A 20,072-nucleotide genomic window follows, 5' to 3' on the forward strand; every position below is an offset into this window, starting at 1 on the left:
CTGACAGGACTTTACGGAAACATATTAATTAACTCAACATCAAACTATATCCGTATAAACGGTATTGTCTAATTTCATGTCTTTTGAAATGATATCGGTATACATTATATACTGATATACTGCCCAGCCCTATGTATAATACACTATAATGTAGTAGTAAACCAATATAACCATGCATTAACTCCTTCTCTGGGCAGGATAGCTTGACTGACCATATAGTAAAGTTGTAAATATATAAAATTCATCTTCATAGGAGAAATTACTATTGTTGACAAATACTGTACATGAATAAACGCCGAACATATCTTTGTATGTAGGGGGATTGGAGTTATGCGTTACCATGTTTTCCTTGTTTTTTTTTCCGACATTAAAGCCTTCACTCTGTGCAGATTGGCTTTCTTGCCTGCTCTAAATTAAGTTGTGAATTTGAAGGACTCTGAAGTGTGTGATGTTTTGAAGCTGCTTGGGATTCCTGCAGCAGTCGCTTCTACAGCAGGGTTTCACAGAGTTGGGGGTTGCCGTTTCCAAATTAGCATGGACGCCTCACTTGTCCCCCACACTTGTCCCTGATCTGTGAATCTTGTCGCCTTTGTTGTGGCCGTGAAGAGGCAGACCCCACATTTGGCCCACATCAGACACCTCGGGCTGTTTGTAGCCAGGTTTTTATTAGGTGTCGGGACCCGACTAAGGTCACAAACGTGGAAGGAGCGCTGACTCGTGAATGAGTAAAGAAGAACTACTGTTGTAGAATAGACTGCCACCGCTTCTGCTGCTTCTGAATGTGTGTTTACTGTGTGGATGCAAGCTCAGCTGATGGGTTAGCCCTTTGAAATGATGTTGCATCTTCATGTTTGCAGGTTCTGTTTGACCCACATCTAGTGTCATTGCTTTTATTGTATTATTTTCAGTGCTCCACTGATGTTTAATTCCAAATATTTGTCATTAGTACTAATGCACACACATTTTGTTTTCATCTTTGATACAGATTTTGGTCACTTTAAATCTCACAACTCATTTCATAATGCAACACAATATTATGTATAGATGAATTCCTTCTGTAAAACTTTAGTTTTGATTGGATGCAATATTTGTGTCCACTCTCTCTCTCTCTCTCATTTATTTTGGTGTCTGCTTACTTTGAGTCTAGTTTGAACAAAGGGCTCCATGGGTTTTCACACATCACAAGCAGCATTAAAACCTTCCAATGACAAACATATTACTAGAGCTGAAACAATTAGTTGATTATCAGATAATTAACAGTAATTTTGATAATTTATCATTTTTAAAGCCAAAATGCAAAACATTTTCTCTTCAGCTTCTCTAAATAGATGTTTTTTTTTTGCTTTACTTTGTTTAATATCTTAAATTGAATAACCTTTTGGATGGGAATTTTCTGTTTTCTGACAAATTAGACATTTTTGCTAATGGAAATAATTCAGCTACAGTCAGCTACATCCCTGGATATTACAGAATCAATATGAAAATATATCAAAATCATTACATATGAATATGGTTAATTTGTCAACAACTGAAGCACATATTTAGTTTTACAGCATTCATGCTTGAAGCTGTACACTCTGTCAGAAGTCAAAGATCTAAGAGCAGTTCAACTCAGAGTGGAAATGCTAAGCTAGGTATCAGCCCAGTGTTTATTGTACACACTCTACTCGAGCTGCTTTATCTGTCTTGTTGTGTCTGGAGTCGTTGATAGCTGCACATCCCTCTGTGAGCCTCGGCGGTGCAGGCATTTGATCAGGGTGTGGACCGTTTGCTTCAAGGATGTGCCCATTTAGTGGTGTATAAAACGTGACTAAGCTCCTGTAGGAGGTTTATGAAATGTTTTATTACAAAATAGTGTTGGCCATGTGAGAGAGAGAGACGTGTTGCAAATTTGAACATGGTTGGTGTCTACTACTACTCCTCCACAGTAAACTATTTGATGTGTTTGTCCACTGCGACTTGGAGCTTGTTGTTTAATGACCCGCGTGCTGAAAGGAGGAGCAGATGTTGTCATCCAGAAATTAAGTATCTGCAGCTTGTTGACCAGTTAGTGATATTTTCAGCTCATACCTAAGAGAGAAGTCTGTTATATGGACAGGCCACACGACACAATTCTGGCCATGATTTGTGTGTCGGGTAACGTTTAATGACTCGCCCAAGGACATTCACCTCACTTTCTAGTTCACCAAGACATGCTGTTGTTGTGATGTGTCTGGAGCTGCTCTGCTGCTCTGGGACCATCTCGTCCTCTCATGTTAGCTTTGCTAACCTACCAAATTCCAACAGTAACGTATGATATTTTGTTGAATTTACTAAAGATGTTTTATGCTTGGATACATAATGTTGTTGTGATATGAAATTACCTATATCGGGATATGAGATTTCAGTCATATTGCACAGCTCTAGTTGTCAAAGTTTTAGCTCACAGCAGGAAAAGAAGCAGCTGTTTAGTCCAAACTATCAGCAGCACAATATAGATGAAATGTGTTTGAAACTATAAACAGAAAAGCATTCCACAGTGGATTTTAGGATTCATCAAGGAAGTTGGATGCAGAGCTTAACCCTGTCAGCTCATCATCGATGTGGATGGCAGGCGAGATTTGGTGTCTGGTTAGATATGGGCTAAATGTGTGTGTGTTTTTGTAGGGGATCTTATTGTGGCTCAGTGTACAGGGGTGACGTCACCACACTGATCATATGACGCCAGGGAGACACTTTAACTTGTGGGGAGGGGTAGGTGGCCTGCCGGCGTGCCCTCTGACTATCGTTTCCTCCATATTTGGGTCTTGCAGACAGGCTTCCCTACTCTGACATCACACAGTGCTACTGTGCATGTGAGACCATCATACTACAGCAGCGTGTAGACAATGCTGTTGATTAGGTTTCACACTGATTAAATGTTCATTTAGATTTTGACTTTGAGAAATGGCCAACCATTATAAGAGACTGTAAGGTGTTTGTTACATGTCCTCATCCAGCTCTTGTTTCTCTGTGATGAACACTTGAACATTTAAATTCAAATGTGTGTTTATAATGTGGGGTTTCTCTGTTGAATTGTGGTTTTTGTGGAGGTTTTGTACAGTATCATCCTACGAGGAAGATGTCAGAGCAGCTCCCCTCATGACTTGTCACAGTAACTGGGAAATCCCAGAACACTCACCCACTCACCTCAAATAAGCAAATGTAAGACAATATGACTTCAATGATAAAACAATACATGTGGGAGCAGAAAAAACCTACTCACCATAGCCAACAGCAATTCTCAGTGTCTGGCAGAGGACTGGGCCTCTTTACCAAAACTACCACTGTGTTTATCTAAGACTGCAGAGCCGACGTGGCACATGGTTTATTTATAGGATTCACCAGTGATACCCTGTGGACTTTGGAGCCGGTATTGTCACTTGTGTAAGCTGTAGCACCCAAGGGAATTTGTTCTTGGACTCCACCTGAGGTGTAAAGAAGACAGGGGACTGTCTGTTGGGGTCTGTTGATAATAGTAAAATGGAAAGAGGATTTCTGACAGAGAGCTGCTGTTTTAATCTCAATTAAAAGGAAATGGTCACGCAAAACTGAATGAATTGAACTACTGTAACAGTATTGGAGAGACTGAGGGAGAGAGAATGGTTAAAGTGAACTGGTGGGGGGTTGGTTGTAGCTAATGTTAATGGTAGCCTCTGGCAGTCGGGTATGCACAGAAGGCTGCAACAACTGGTTCTGAGCGCTGTAAAGAAAGATGTAGGGAATAAACAAAGGGGAGAGAGAAAGAAGACAGTGAAATGAGAGTGAACTGTTAGAAGAGGGATGGATGATTGAGTCACTACATACTAATGTGTGTTGACATTTTCCTCACTCTAAGCTAAACCCAGACAGCTAACCTTTTAGCTTTAAAAAAGACAGTATTGGAATATGACTAATTAGGAGCAGTTGCAAGGCATTTTCTTCTGCTGGTGTAGGCTAGCAGTTTCCCCTTCCTTCCAATTTGTTGGCTAAGCTAGGCTAAACACATCTGGCACTTGTGAGCATTGTCAAACCATTTAATGAGTTTAGTATTCACTAATTTGTTTGTGTAATTTGCAAATTTAACTCCCACCGGTTTCATCATTGTTTACATAAATATGAATTAAAACAAAAAACATATTCAATTATGGTCAAGTTAAACACGTAAACACATTTTAGGTGCCTGACTGCTTGTTTGACATTCTGACCTTAGACTTGGTTTTAAGTTGCACTGGTGTGACCTAAGCTGGTGCGGCGTTGTTGGTTTGTTTGTATACAGCTGTTATGTCTTTGCGTCGGGTTGTGTTTCTGGCCCAGCTCAATCCCGCTGTTTGTTTTGTTTATTCAAAATTGCACTGGGGTGATACAGTTATAGGTCATACAAGGTAGCCACACATGTTGTTGATGGGCAAACTTCAGCCTGTGTGGGGGGAGGTTATGTATGTTTGTGCCTTTGTTTGAAAGCTACACTGAAATGGAGAGTTTTGTTTAGCGCTGTATGATTCTGGATAAAATGAGAATCCTGCTTTGTCTCAGAATTGATGATTTTCTTAAGCAGTTTTTTGCAGGTAGTTTGTCACACAGTGATTCCCCGTTTTAATGCTCTAGGTATGGATGTTATGTGATCAGGCAGCAGGGGTTTTCTTTTAGTTTAGCCAAAAAAGCTTCAATATATTGTATTTTGTTTTGACATTTCAGGTGATTGAATACATTGATAGTGTTTCAAATACAGAAAAACGTTTTGTTTCCATATAAGCACATTGTTTGGTCAGAAGGATTATTGTATTTCCTCTTCCTCCCCTTTGTCTCTGACTCATTTTGTTCTCATTTGCTGTGTATAGGTTTTAAATTGATTTCCCTGCAAATGCAAATACAGTGGAAATGACGTATAGTGATCATGGTTAAAGTGATAAACCCCTTTAATGAAAAGCTTCGGACAGAATCATTCCTATAATGTAATGCAAATGTAGTTTAAATAATTTGCTTATCATAACCGAGTAGTCCGCTTACAGTTTTCATTTTGGGTCTTTTTATACAGGACAAGATACTGTATCTAAAAAAACTGATCAAAAATTTTATACATTTGTTTTCAAACTCTGCTACCAGTTTGGCATTGATAGCCTTCAGTTTTATTTTCAGGCCTGTTTAAAAATTTAGAAATGCACTGAAACCACCACTGCCAGGCTTTGACTGAGAAGCCTATTTGCACTACTGATGTTACTGTAACAGCATAATTATAACTTTAGCTATATTTTATGCAGTACGTAATCACTTTATAGTGTGTATGAGTACACTAATTTAATTTGTACAGTAATTTGAAAAGCATTTGAAACGGCTACACTGTATTTTGAAACGGTCAATAAAATTCACTAAATAGCCGTTTCATTGCTTTATATTCATCTAATAAGTATACATATGTCAAATCATAGTTTTCAGTCACGTGACATGCGAGGTGACCTGGAGGGCAAAACAAAAGACCAAGATAGCGGCTCACACCGGACTCTCTCGTAGAGACACCGCAAAAGCCTCAAAATTTTGTTTGGATCACCTCTCAACTCAAGAAAAAGATAGAAATGGACACAAACTGCAAGTGTTGGGCACTTGTGGACCAGCAACCGCTGCCGTATTTCCGCCGCAGTGCTCAACTGTGATAATGTTTATGTTTACCTTGAGGGGAATCCCTCACCTAACACAGCTCAGGCTTGCCTCCTTGTCAGTTAGTGCATCCGAAAGCACAAGAACCATCCAGCATATTGGCAACGCAAAAGTAACAAACTCGGTGTAACTGTGTATTACTTGCTTGCTGGTTGGCAGGCAGCGCAAAATAATGTCTTTTTTTTTTTTGCCCTCCAAGGGAGCGTTTTCCTTGGAATGTGACGTCACGTGAACCGATGAATTAGATGGCAATATGCATAAAAAGTAAAGAAAAAGAAAATTGATTATTATAATCTTCCACTTACAGTGATCAATTTGACCTGGACAGACGTGATCACTATAAGAGGTTTCCATTCGACAGCAAAATCAGCGCACATGTTGTTCCCTTCTCATCCTCCTCCGTACGTTTTCACGTATCCTTTTTCTTTATGTTTCTATGGTATTTAGCATGCGTCTCTGTAACACTTGCGCACACACACCTCACCTGTCCTTGAGTTGTAGAGAACATAACACTCCTATCAGCGCTCAAGTTGAGCACATAAAGCTGAGATAACACTCGAGGTGCTTTCAGCTCGTTTCAGTTTTGAGCAAATAACCCATTCAAACCAAAAAACCCACAAACTAAAGATTAATTGTAATTTAGTGATGTGTGGTTGTGGTATCTTAATTTTCTAAGGTCTGCAAAGTGGCGAGGATCGATTTTTCTGTCTTTCTTGCCTGCAGACATGTGATTTGGAATAAAATATGGGAATAATGTCTTATTGTTCTTGAAAGCAGAAATCATAATTACAATTATTTTGGTCATTATTGAGATCACGGTTATATAACAGGATTTGATTAGCATTAAAACTAAAACTAACTATAAACAGCATCTTGTAGCGGAAGAGGATTACTGTAAGGCGGTGTTTGCCTAGTTTGACTGCTTTGGGGACGGATGGGCCGCCGAGGGGCTCTTTGTGTTTGTGTGTGTGCACAGATGACCGGTGAACTACTAAAATTGACGACAGCTTATTGTGTTACATAGCTGCATAAAATTCAACCATAGTGTTCGGTCGGGAGATGCAGTTACTTGAACAAGTGGTGAGTAAGAAAAGTATTAACAATTTGTTATGATATGAGTATGAGCGTTCAATTTGTCATAGGAAGTCAGAATTTCTTAGTTCAAAGTCGGAAATTTCAAAGGGAAGGCACCCTTAAGTCGGATATCCGACTTGGAAAGTCGGGAGAACCGCACTTCCCTGACTTTGTGATCCAAGATGGCTGCCCAGTGTATCAACAGTTAGTGAAAGCTGTAGTTTGTTTATTGTTTATAAGCTATTCTGTCTACTTGTCTCATAGAAATTCTCGTACACAAGGTGCCGTCCAACTGCTGTCTGTCAACGTGTTGCTACAACATACTAAACACAACGTGTTGTAACAATAGCTAACATGGCTAGTTGTAAACAATGACTCTCTGAGCGAGGTTTTCCAACTTGTTAACTAGAACGGCGTCAACTCGAGTGTGACGTTCCACACTCCGACTGCCGACTTCCGAGGTAAATGGATCGCACCATTAAGCTAATAATGGTGACTAGTAAGTTGAAGCAGTTAAAAACCTCTGTCGTCTTGTCTCGAGCTCAACTAAAGATGCCCCACCTGGCTGACAGTGAATTTGGGCACCTAAGGAGGGACGAGAGCTAGGGTTGGGCTGACAGATGGGCGATGGTTGAGCAGGCATTGTGATTGTAAAACTCTACACCTCAGGTAAACACACCAGCGTGCCCCTCTCCATCAGCAGCACGTTTATAAAGTCTAACCCTAACACTAAAAGACATCGAATTTGTCTCTTTTCCGCATTTTTCCACCCACGATCCGGCGGTTCCGGCGCTTCACCGGCGCTTGTGGGCTTGTTAAAACAGCCGAAACGAACATCTGCACCCTGTATTCAGCGCTTTACCTGGTCCGTGCTTGTAAAATATCCGCCTACCAAGTTATTAACCAAGTGAAGTCTGTGCGAGGTAACACTCTCTGCCCCCCATGCTCCCTTGCGCGAGTGCGTCCGTGCCTTCATCCCGATCTTTCAATGTTGACAAATTTTGTTGACATCGCCCAACCCTAGCGAGTGCCACAACTGTAAAGGAAAGAGGTGTGCTGGATTTACAACACAGGACAAAACAAGAGCTTCATTGCGAAACAGAATATGGCACAATAATCGTTTTATCTCTTATCTTGTTATCGTGGGGATGCCAAAATTCTGTTTATTGCACAGCTCTAAGTACCGTTTCCAGAGACCAAATCTGGTACTAGATTCTCATAGTTCAAATGCATGAACCGTCCATAAATACCTCTTTAATTATACTGTTGTTTTTATTACCTGCTGTACCAGCACTTCGCAGTACGAAGTACTAAATAAAATAGAAAGGTCAAGGAAAAATATCTGCACCAAAAGGCAGCTGGGTGACCGCCTGAGGAGCAGCAACTTATAGTTTGACTGATGGTGAGGGGGCTCACCTTTGACCTTAAACATAGTTGGATAGTGCACGACTCAGCTGATTAGCGGACAAACTGTATCGTTGAACACGGTTTGCCCACTTGTTGCAGTGGTTGACAGACCGCAAAATTCAGTTATGAACAGTAGTTTTTGGAAGCAGAAACCAGTCAGGTGGTGTTAGTTTCCCAGAAGTGGTTTCAAAGGAACTTTAGCCAACTGGGTTGTGTGACCCTCCCAAAGACTAACTACTTAACAGTTTCTAACTACTTAACAATTACAAGGTCTGTAAAATGTCAGACTGTCGCCCAAGGAGGTGAGTTGGAGACGATGGAGGACCTGATTTTAGAGTGTGTGTGTGTGTGTGTGTGTGTGTGTGTGTGTGTATAAAATAATTATGTCAACTGTAGAATGCCAAAAATACCAGGATGTCTACTGCACTTGGTCGCAATTTGTAGTATGCAAGCCAGCATGCTTTTCAAAGGGTTAAAGTTTAAGGTACAATATATGACCCATCCTCAGCATTGTTTCTTCTTGGCATGACTGAGACCCAATCAGAGAGCCAAACGCGAACGTCTGCGTCATCATTTCTAAAGTCCTCTGTTTTTGCCTGTCTTCACTAAACCGCTCTCTGGTGATGCTAGATTAAAAGTCAGAGAATGACAAAAGTTATTACAATTCATCCTTAGAGGACTATAAATGTTTGTACGAAAAATGCAAGCCATCCAGTGGTTGTTGAGATATTTTAGTCTGGACCAAAGTGGAAGGCTGACCAACAGACCAATAAACATGACTTTGTCATCCCTGCAACCACGCTGCTAGCTTGGTTAATTAAAAAACAAAACAAGAACATAATGTGATGTACGAGGACAGTTACAGTTAGCTATTTTCCTCTGGCACTTGCTCTGAAGCTGATGCCTGCTTGAGTTCTTTGTCACGATGACGAGGCAGAAAGACTCAATAAAACCTGAGTTTGATCCATTTCCTGCTTCAGAAGAAATCAGTATAGAGAAAGGTTGGGCATTTCAGCCCCTTGCTGGAAAGATCTGATGGTCACATTTTAAATCTGCCACTGTGTGTGTGTGTGTGTGTTTGCCTGTTTATACATACTCTGTCATGCACTGTAAGCAGCAGTGTGACAATTTTGAAACAGACTACTGTTGTTCGCACTTTTTGTTCAAACTAAGCAGATAAGAGCGGATAAATACTTGAGGAATTCATGCTGATTCCATGACTTAATTTAGCACGAAGTTGTTGCCCGGGCAAAAGTTTCTATGTTAGGCTTCTGGGTGGAGACCAGGAATTTTTGTTGTTTCATGAAATATGTGTTTACATGACTCAGATGTGTTTAGGTACATTGTATACTCTGTGTAAAGATGTTAATAAGACGCTGAACAAATGTTTGAAATGCCTGTAATGCTTGATGACAAATCAGTGGAAGCTGAAGAGCATTTAAGAGGTTATCTGATATTCACCTCTGCCAAGAAGGTTGTTTTCTGTGCTATGTGTTGAGACCTGGTCCCACCAGAAAGTGGTACAGTGAAATGAATCTGTGTCTTCGCAAAATACTTCTAGGAGCTGCTCACGAGGCTAGCCGGTGATCTACTCTTAACTGGTGATGCTACTGTGCCGTTTACTCCTTCCTGGCTTTTTCCCCCCTCAGTATTGTGCATTGTTTTGTTCAATTAAAAGTTATTTAAGTGGGATAAAAATCTCTCTCAGCTAACAAACTTGCTCAGTCGCTAATAAAACACTTCAGTTCACACAGCTTATGCAAAAGACATATTTTGTACCATCAACTCATGTCTCAAAAATGTCTGCAAACCTTTGTCCAGGTCAGCTAATGCTTGAGGGTTATTGCTTGTAAAACCCAAGGAAGACATTTATGCTCGAGACTTAATGCACCATTATAAAATCTAACTTTTAAAAAGGGTCCTGATTCCGAGGTTGAATTAGCCTGAGAAAGTAAAATTTTTTGTGAACATTGTAGCTTTGGCACTTCCGTTTGAGAAATCCTCTTGTTCCCATCTGTCATTAGTGATTTTTGGCTGAATTCTAGCTTCATGTGACGTCATCAGCCATCATTAGGATAAGCAGCAGACTGTTGAAGCACCATTATGACTACAGCGTGTGAGATGTTGACTCAACCACTGGAAATGGCACCGGGTTATAAGAAGAAATGGTAAAATGTAGGCAGGTTTGGAAGTTGAGCTGCCAGCATCACAAAACAAACATTTAAGTGTTTATTTAAAAATATGTTAAATATGGAAGAGACCAAATTTATAGGGATGACTGAAAATTTAGTTGAATGCAAAATTTTAAATCTGCATCCAATGCTCTGAAAATAATATCGTTAATGAGCAAGTATGTACTTTTTTTTTTTTTTTAAAGGAAGGATAAGTTACAAAATATATTAAACTGTATTCTGTCTTTGGACCTTTAGCTTTGCTTTTGTTTTTCACTTATCAAACTTAACAGTTTAGACTATTAGAGGGCAGCCCTACTAGTTACAGCATATAGCACAACAGTGTGACCATCATTTAACATGGCTACAAGTTCTTCCCACAGCATGTGATCTAAATATTTGTTGAACAAAAGTATTTGTAATAAAAAGGAGCGCCACACCCTATTGTGGGCTCAGGTTGCATGATTGTTGTTGGATTTTTATCTCCTATGATTCCTGCTGCCTCTTTATACTGTGCATGGTTTTTAGCTTCCTAGAAATCATTTTTTGTATAACGTTTTCTGCCCTCAAAGCTTCTGTTTAAAATCCCCAGAGGACACATGACTGTGACACAGTCAAAAGAAGCAAAGGTCACCACTGTAGTGTCTGGAAGCTTGAGTTAAACCTCTGTTTAACCATTTCTCAACTCATTGACTCAAAACTAAATAAACAGTTAAATTTTAAAGTTCAGAGGTCAGCGAATGACATATGTCACATTTTTAGGATACCAAAGGACACGTACTTACACAAGGCATAAGGCTCTGCTTTCTCGTGTACGGTTTGGTGTCAAGAAGTGGCTCCGAACTGGAACCTGTTCTAAATTTAACAGGGATCTCCATTGATTTTTAAACTTTTTTATTTTTATTGGGCAGATCCAATGCATATGTGCAAATATTTGAGTGTTGCTCTAGTGTGAGTTTTGCGATGTCTGATAAATTGTCTCACATTATGTCACTCGAGTCAGCATCAGTTGGGGCTGAAGACTACAAGTACTACAAGAAAATCTCGGGGTGTGGAGAAAAAAGTTTGCCAGACCTGCAGCCTGCTCTTTGTGAACCTCGAGGCGACATTAGCCACTACTAACATAACACATCTAAATCTTTGAGCTGAATTGTCAGCGGGCAAGTTGCTTTGTGAGTGATTTAGACACCAGGGTTGTACGTAAAGATTTCTGGCATCTCAATGCTAAATTGGTGGAGTTTTCTCTCTTAAGATTCTGCTCACTTATTCCTAAAAGGGAAGTCAGCTGCTGTGCTTCTGTCTATGTTGGTGGTTCCACGTGCATAGTTTTTACAATATGGAGGACCAGAGCCATGACCAGTGCTGAAAGTGTTGCTGAACATTACAAGTGACAGTAGATTTATGCATGTAAATGTAATGACTGAAGTAATTTCATGTGGGGAGGTGACGAAGCATTTCCTCTGGCATTTTGTAAGAATTCCTGTGGCCGCTTTTGATATACTGTTGTACTCACAACAGAATCAGCTTATGTAAGTGGCCGTAAACCTTTTTCTATCACGCCCCCTTGAGAAGCTGAAAAAAGTTCCCCAAAAAGACCCCCAACTCCAGCAAAAGTGGATTTCGTTTTTATCAATCATTAACAAAAAGGGGCAATTGAAATAAAACAAAAGATTCAGATTAGCAAAATGTCCTTGCTTGTATCAGATCCCCCCCCCCCTCCCCCCCCCCTTTTTGTTGTACATTCATGCAACTGTAGGTCTGCTCAAGATGTGCACCCCCTGTAGTGGCTGTGTGGGGGCCTGCCACTGCAAAATAAATGCCACCGCTGCTTCAGAATTTTATGAAATGTCATGAAGTCACAATTGCACGACTCTGCAAGGGGGTGTTTGCTTGCCCCCGCTGCTAAAAGGAGACAGTTTTGTGTCTTGTTAAGTACTGATTGGTTACTCTGTGTAGACAGAGAACATTTCCATCTAGTGACTGCGCCTGCTACCTTTAGAGTCTTATTTTCTCCCGTACAGTGCTTCTTTCTGCCTGACAGACCTCTCAGTGTGGTTGTACAGTCATGCTATCTGCAAACGTGACCGCCAGCTGGTCAGTTTTTTATCCAAAGGATTGTAAGACTGCTAGTAAGAAAACATACAGTACAGATGCTGGGCTTGCACTAATCGCCCTTCCTGGCCCCCACGTTCTTTCACTGGACCTCTCAACATGACTGAAAACATTTCTCTTTATAGATTCTGAACTATTTAACCCATCTACACTCGTGAATTAACTTCTTATGTGGCTGAATTTAATTTCACATCTTGTGATATGTGTTAAGGTAATATTCATGCTGGTTTGGCTATAGAGTAATTGTCAAATCCAGTCAAGAAATTCAAGTTCTCGTCAGTTTCTGTCCAGCTATAATGGTTGCTTTACCCAGCCTAACTTTTTGTTATTAATGACTTTCTTCTGACAGGCCCCATCCACACTACTGCGTTTTCGATTTAAAACCGAGACCTTTTTCTACGTTTGCACCTCCCCGTCCAGACTACAACAGCGAAAATGAAGACCTAAAATAGAGAAGTTTGCAAACGCTGCCAACCCCGTTATGTATTATAAAACTCTGGAGGGCGTTTTAGTGAAGACGGCCCAAAACGGACGACTTTAGAAATGATGATGCAGCCACTCATGCTCAGCTCTGATTGCAGAAAGACGATGCTACTGACCGGGTTTTTGACATGGTATTTTTATTAAGATATTCTGTACTGTGCAAATAACACAGCCTATACTTATACTGTGCATGTCGCCGTTTACTTTGCGACGACTTCCAGTATGTTTTCCGCCGCCACAGTCCCGTGTTACATTCAGCAACAGTCCCAGCTCGTTATTGGTGCAATGCAAAAAAAACTGCTCTGATTCTTCATCTGTATTTATTTATTCTTTTGCCAAATCTTCTGTAAATATGGAATAGACCATCTTCATGTTTGCACTGGCCCGCACATGCCCAGTGTACCTGAACAGCCAATAGATGTGCGTTTTTAGTCGTTTTAATATAGACGGGCATCAACTCCAAAATGCAGCTAAAACGCTGTTGTGGACGGAGATCGTATTCGTTTTAATTCTCCGTTTGTAAACTAAAATGAAGTAGTGTGGATGGGGCCTCAGTATCTAGTCTCAAGAATGTGTAGATTTGTTGTACCTCAGCATAAGCCGTGTGCTCTAAGTGTGCTCCAGTACTGTTGCGTGTGTGTGTGTGTGTGTGTGTGTGTTGTGCAAACAAACATACAAAATTAAAAAAAAATTTTTTTAATGCAAAAAGGAGCTCAACAGCCTGCTGTGTTTCACAAACTGGTACACAGGCATAATATTCACAAGACTAAAACCTAACATGGTACATTTAAGTAGGTGTGTGACGGATTAATGAGTATGAGCTATGGTTTATCTTGTGAAAAATTTGAAAAAAAAGAAGAAAAGTTTTCAGAAACATAAGGGCATCTGATCGCTTTGATTACTTTAACCGCAGCTCCAGACTTTCAGTTTTAGAGTATTTTTGTTTACTTTAGCCTGACTAGTAGCTGCTTACTAGCTAGATTTTTACAGTCTGGACCTAGCTGTCTAGAGAACAAGTGAAGCCATTGTAACACAAAGAGGGACACTTTATTTGTTTTCTGTATCAGCAAATGCAGCACACAGTCTTTCAGTAACTATTGTACTGCAACCTGAGCTTATGTGTAGACTTTATGGCTGACTACAGTAGCATAGCTACGCACGCACGCACGTGGAAAGCCTATTACAACAAACCCTCTAGACTCCATCACATTCACAGGTTACCCATCAGGCCAACCATCCTTAAAGGGGAAGGCTTGGCCTGTAACACACAGGTGAAGTTAGGTGTGGGTTTTCTAATCAGAGATGGAAGAAGTATTCAAATTCAAAAGTACTAATACCAACAAATGAATGGCAAAGTACTCATTTAGTTTTACTAATATATGTAATGTTTTTGGATTAATGTAACTGCTGCATTAATGTGTGTGTGTGTGTGTTGCATTTTACTGCTGTAGATGTTTAAGGCTAAGCTCATTTTGGAAAGTTTAATCTGCAGCAGTCCATATTCTATAAAATCATCTTGTTTGAATTGCAGTTTGAGAATTTATGTTATGTTAGAGAAAATGTGTATTTCGAGATATATTTCGTATATTGTGGCATATCCTAAACATATTGAGACATTATGTATAAGCCATATCGCCCAGCCCTAGGTCAGACAAAACAAATGACATCTGAAAATGTCACCTTTTACATTTTGAAAAAGCATATCAGGCATTTTTGACTATTTCCTGACATTTTATTGACAAAAGAAATGATCAATTAATAGAGAAAATAACCATTTAGTTGCAGTCCTTTCCAGTCGATCGACTCCAGTTGGTTGAATTTCTGGTTTTAGTTTTTGTTTCATTTGTTTCAGAAGTTTTTTGTATTGAAAATGTTTGTAAGAGATCATTCGATAAATTGGGTTTATTTTCCAGCCCTAGATGTTTCTGTACTTTATACCGTTGTCTGTAAGACAGTCTGCCAAAGGATTTTATTCCCCTCTCTCGTTCTCTTTCTGGCCTCGTCCCCCGACATGATCGTCCTTAAGAAGCTTACTGAGATTTGTTCTTTGGCGTAAACGGCTGGGTGAAGTCCCTGTGAGTCGCTTTCAGTCCCTTGTAGTCTAATGGAGACAGTAGACTGTGGAGACACTTCAGCCAAATACAGGCAAGATCTCAACCTTCAGGACGCAAGCCAAATCTGGTCTCTTGGTATGTTCTTAAGAAGATTCATGATGAGGTAGTACGGGGGCGGTGGACAATAGACATTAATGCGTGTCTTCATGAGGAAAACTATATTTTTAGGGATCTATTTCAGCTTTATTAGATCTCACTGGACAGGAGCCTCTCACGTTATGTACAGAACTGAAGTTACCCAACGGTATTAGACAACCAATAAATGCTTACTCTTGACAAAATAATGTACCTAAAGCAAACATACTGACTGAATTTACATTCCTCTCTGATGTTGTCTGAGTTTTATGGATGGTTGGATGTATTAAATGCTATGTTGAAGGCTAAGGGGGATTCAATAAAATAAATAGGCCAGGTTACCAGGCCAAATCATACATAGACATAAGAATGCTGAGAGCAGACTGTTGCTGAAATGATTATCGATTAATCAATAAGTCAATTCACAGAAAAATATGATCAACAAGAGTTTTGCTAATTGTTTACTCATTTGTCATATTTAAAGCCAGCTCCTGAAATGTTTTTTTTTTTCTTTTTTAGATCATTGTAAATGTAATATCCTTTGGGTTTTGGGTAGGGATAAAATGCCCTAAATCATTTAATGGAATAACATGAGAAAGTACTTCTGTGAATGGAAATTTTTTTTTTTAATGGCCTGATTTAACCATCATTTCGCTCCCTGTTGAATCAGTGTGCTCATGTTCTGATTTTCTATTCTGGTACTTTTGCCCTCTCTGAGTTTTCTTTTGGTCTGTTGAAATGAGCAGCCGTTGTCATTAATGTACCTGGTTACAGGGATGACAAGACAGAGAATTGATGGTGGTAATGTCTTATTGCTGCTGCTTTAGCTGAGTTTATCTGAAAATGATGCCACAGCTGGCGACCTGGAAAAAAAAGCCAAAAACATGCAGATGATTTATTGAGAGCCTATCAGCCACAGGTAGATAAGATAAGTAATGGAAAAACTTAATGAAACTAATTTAACTGAGATATGCAAGTCAGTACATGAGAGTAAATTCTTCTGTGTTTGATTTCAGGCCCCCCCCCCCAGCAGATCCACAGCCTTCTTTTTCGAGACAAAAATCCATCCAATTTCAAATGGGAATCTATTGTTTTCCCGCCTTCCCCTCCGCTCATTGCTGTTGTCAGATTGTTTTTAGATGATGTATGTTCATGTATGGAGAGCCAGTTGTAACATCAATCTTCTTGATGTGTTTCCACAGAGTCTACCGGCCCCGCCAAGGTGGTGAGAGCAGGGATCCCGCCCAAAGCCAGACGTGGAGGAAAGGTAATATTGTTGTGTGTCTGTCTGTACGCCTGTATCAGAAAATACTCTACGAAGTAGCCCAAATATATAAACTGTATATATTCAGTAATATTTGGTTGTAGGTAAAAAGAACCAATGAGGAGTAACAGATCAACATGGCTCTTTTTGGTTGAAAGTAACTGCCGGGGTGGAATACTGAAAACAGATAAAGAGAATCTAGAAAGAGAGAAATTATGAACTAGAGGGAGTGCAGGTCTCTAATTTCAATGTCAGCCCAGTTTTGAAAGTATTGTAGCTGCAGGTTCTGAGAAAGCAGCACATTCATAATATTAAAATAGTATTAAAATTACTGTCATTGTCCATTTGTTTTTCCTGGGCTTTAAAGTTCTTTGTTGAATCATATCCTCCTCTTACAGTTAGTCTTTTTTAATTTAATTTTTTTTTTACATGTAATTGGCAGAAATAACGATGGTTCAACAGGTCCATTGAAGTATGTAGTATTTGGTTCTTTAATTCTCTTAAAAAGAAATTATGTGAATGCATTTTTGTGCATTTATTTATATCTGTCTAACAAATAATATTTGTCAAATCCTAGTATTTTTTTAAGAGAAAATTTATTTGGAAATCGAGATGCATATTAAATGGATTTCTTTCCTGGAAAACATGCAGTTGACGTTAGTGCAGCAACCTTTGCCCTCGTGAGGGCTGCGTAGTGCTGCGGTCGCATCACATGTGATGGAGATGAGAAACTCTACTTGCGAGCGTTCACGTCATCAGGGTGGTTGTGTGATTACAGAGCTGGTCATGTGAGGCTTTAAAAATAACTGTGTATTGACAATATAAGTTAAGAAGGCTACATAGTTAAATTATTTCTTTTTTGATCTGTTTTAACTGTGTTTATTGTTGATATACGATCGGGAGTCTGTACAAGGTATTTTATTTTGAAAATCGACCGGATTTTGCCTGACTTCCTGCCCGGCTCATCTGCTTGGTGCTGCTTGACGTGTCTTCTGTCAAAAATAGACCGGCTGCCTATTCTTCGCGCAGCGGAGCGGAGAGCCGCTTCTGTGACGCGCTGCAGTGCTTCTAGTGTGTGCTCAAGCATTGACTACAATGGCAACTATTTGCTCCAGCAACCACAACGCAGCGCACACGCTTCCTGTGTGAGTCCGCCTTTAGCCACACTGTTAAGTCCTAAGGCGTGTATTTTCATTTGAGTAGGGAATCACTTTTGATTTCTCTCTTTAGTCCCATGTAGAACAAAGGTTTTCAAAATGAGAGACGGTCCTCCCCAGAGGTTTGGGTAGGGCTCCAAACAGTTTCATGGTAGGCTTTGTGAAAAACATTAATCATCAAAAAGAGAGAGCCTGAATGTGTGTGATTTGGTTAATAAAATTATGTAGTTGGGACTTTTACAGATTTTCCCACTATTACAGAGACTAATAAATGCCTTAGAGCAGACCTTTATTTTGGTGTAGTCTAATGTAATGTCAAACACCGATAATAGGCTACCTTGGCTCAATTGTTGAGTGTCTGTGTGATCATATATAAGATAATCATGATCCCATAGGCACTGAGAGAAACTGACCAAGAAAACTAAAGGTTGGGTGGGGGACTTTGTCTGAGGGGGGGGGGGCCCTTTGGTCTCAGACTTTAAAAAACCCAGATCTAGACAATTTTGATAATTATAGATATTCTAAATGGAGTATGTTGTTTTAATACTGCTAAATACCAACATACTATGATTATAACTTGAGAAAACAATCTTTATTTAATATAAATATAGACAATAAGTTCAGGGTCGCTTCTTCAGAGCTCAGTGAAGGTATGCGCAGGCAGAGTCCCGACATTTATCGGTCACGCCTCAAGCTGTGTAGTAACCTCCCTTCACGCTTCCTGGAATGCAAATATGAGTTCCTGGTGAGCCAATGGTCCGACAGATAAAGCAGACAAACTCTCCCCGAAGGGTTTCATTCACAACTTTACACCTTTTTGATGGCTGTTGTACTCCAGAGTTGTAAGCCACAACTTGACTACAAACTTTTATAACGCCTTTGCGTGAAGTGCTGCAGAAACAAAAGACAGATCTAGACTAATCCTTGGCAACATGTGGCTAAAGACAAAACAAGTAGGTTGTTGACAGCAGGTAAGTTCAAAAAAACAATAGAGATGAGAAAGTGTCTCTGTTAAATTACTGCTTTGGATTTTGCAGCTGAACCAAAGTCCTTATGAAAGTGTTGCTACCTGTGCAAACACGCTCAGGTGTGTAAAGAATGTAAAGAAAACGGAGTTGTGTTTTCTAGCTGTCATATACTTTAAAGTAGTGTTGTTTCCTTTCACTCCATGAAGACGAGGCGTACACAAAGATGTCACGCAGACATTTGAACTTGTTTTGTTTATGTGGCGCAGAGGAGAAATGTGCATAACCAATGACGCTTTCCTCTGAAGATAATCTTTTGTGTCAATCTGTTTACTTTTTACTGTAGTAATAGTATTCAATAAAGCTGTTGTATCCACACTGATGGCGTGACATAGGATAGAGTCACCTGTCTTCAGAGATAACCTGCTCTAACACCTAATTTTCCAGATACCTCGGCCACTCCTGCTTATTCGGCTTTTCTTCTTTTATTTTTTTTCAATCTGTTGCTCAGGTTGGAGATTTTGCTGACGCCAACAGCTGGCCGACTCCAGGGGAGATCGCAACTAAAGACATGCAGGTCAGTGTTATTTGTTTGACAAGAGTTTAGTCACAGGTTGGTAGATGTACAGAGGACACACTGAGATGAAGGTGGTGTCTATGCTGTGTCACTGAACTGTTTCATAGTTGCTGCAGTGGAACCAACCTGATGTCCATACATGCACCTGTACGTACATGTACAATATGCCGTAGTGAAACTGAGGAATTCGTCCATGTAATTCATTTCAAACATCTACTTCCACATGTAGTCCAATATCGTACTTGCATTTTTGTCTTCCTGTCAGTTGGACGGTCCAGAGGATCTTTGTGTAGACTTACTATACAGTGATTGAATGTTCAACAGTATATTTTGGCTGCAGAGAGATGGTACAGTGATGTCATTCAAACCAGATGCTTTGGTAATAGAGCAGGATTTTTATAGAAAGATTATTTAAAAAAAGCTTTTTTGACATAGATTTGCCATATAAGAGATAACTGAACAGTTATCACAAGGACAATCCATTGTTTTACTGGGAAAATAGCAACTCCATGTCTGCAGGAGAGTGTTGGATGCTAGTTTAAAAGGGAGCAGTGGTGCGAAGTAGGTGGAGGCAGAAAGGAATTTGTCTGTTACCGCGGTTGTAACGGTCAGATAAAGGTGAACAGAAAGCTTTTAAAGACTAATTTAACATGAAGGACAACACAGAGTGAGAAACAGAGGATGGTGTTTATAAAAAGAGCATATTAGTAGCTTCAAGTCACAAATTATAATATTATTCACCAACTAATCAGAATGAGCAGCCCAGCTTGTCCAGCTACATTTTGCTGTAGTGGATATGTGTAGTTTTCTACAATAGGTATTTTAGTGGTTGTAATTACACAGCAGCTAAACAGCACGTCCAGACAGAGCAGTCTGCTTTTGCTGGCATGACTCTGTGTCCTCAGGACTGCATGGTTTCCTTTATTTTTTATTATGGAATAGAGTTGGTCCTGGCTCACCACCATGGCAGAACCCTCCCCGGACAGTTTGGAGACAAAACAAAGATGGCAAACCTCAAAGT

General features: G+C 39.9%; 1 protein-coding gene across 3 annotated transcripts in view; it reads left to right on the forward strand.

The window, feature by feature from the left end:
* larp1 (La ribonucleoprotein 1, translational regulator) overlaps positions 1-20,072 on the forward strand; it is a 57,028-nt gene that overhangs the window by 6,620 nt on the left and 30,336 nt on the right. For all 3 annotated transcript variants that reach the window (XM_038707954.1, XM_038707952.1, XM_038707953.1), the window contains exons 2-3: positions 16,291-16,355; positions 18,986-19,051. In XM_038707954.1, coding sequence (XP_038563882.1) covers positions 16,291-16,355; positions 18,986-19,051 — 131 coding nt within the window. The remainder of the gene's footprint in view (positions 1-16,290; positions 16,356-18,985; positions 19,052-20,072) is intronic.

This window comes from Micropterus salmoides, unplaced genomic scaffold, assembly GCF_014851395.1.
Source record: "Micropterus salmoides isolate LMB-PRFRI ecotype aquatic unplaced genomic scaffold, ASM1485139v1 Ms_hic_scaffold_9, whole genome shotgun sequence".
NCBI lineage: Eukaryota > Metazoa > Chordata > Actinopteri > Centrarchiformes > Centrarchidae > Micropterus > Micropterus salmoides.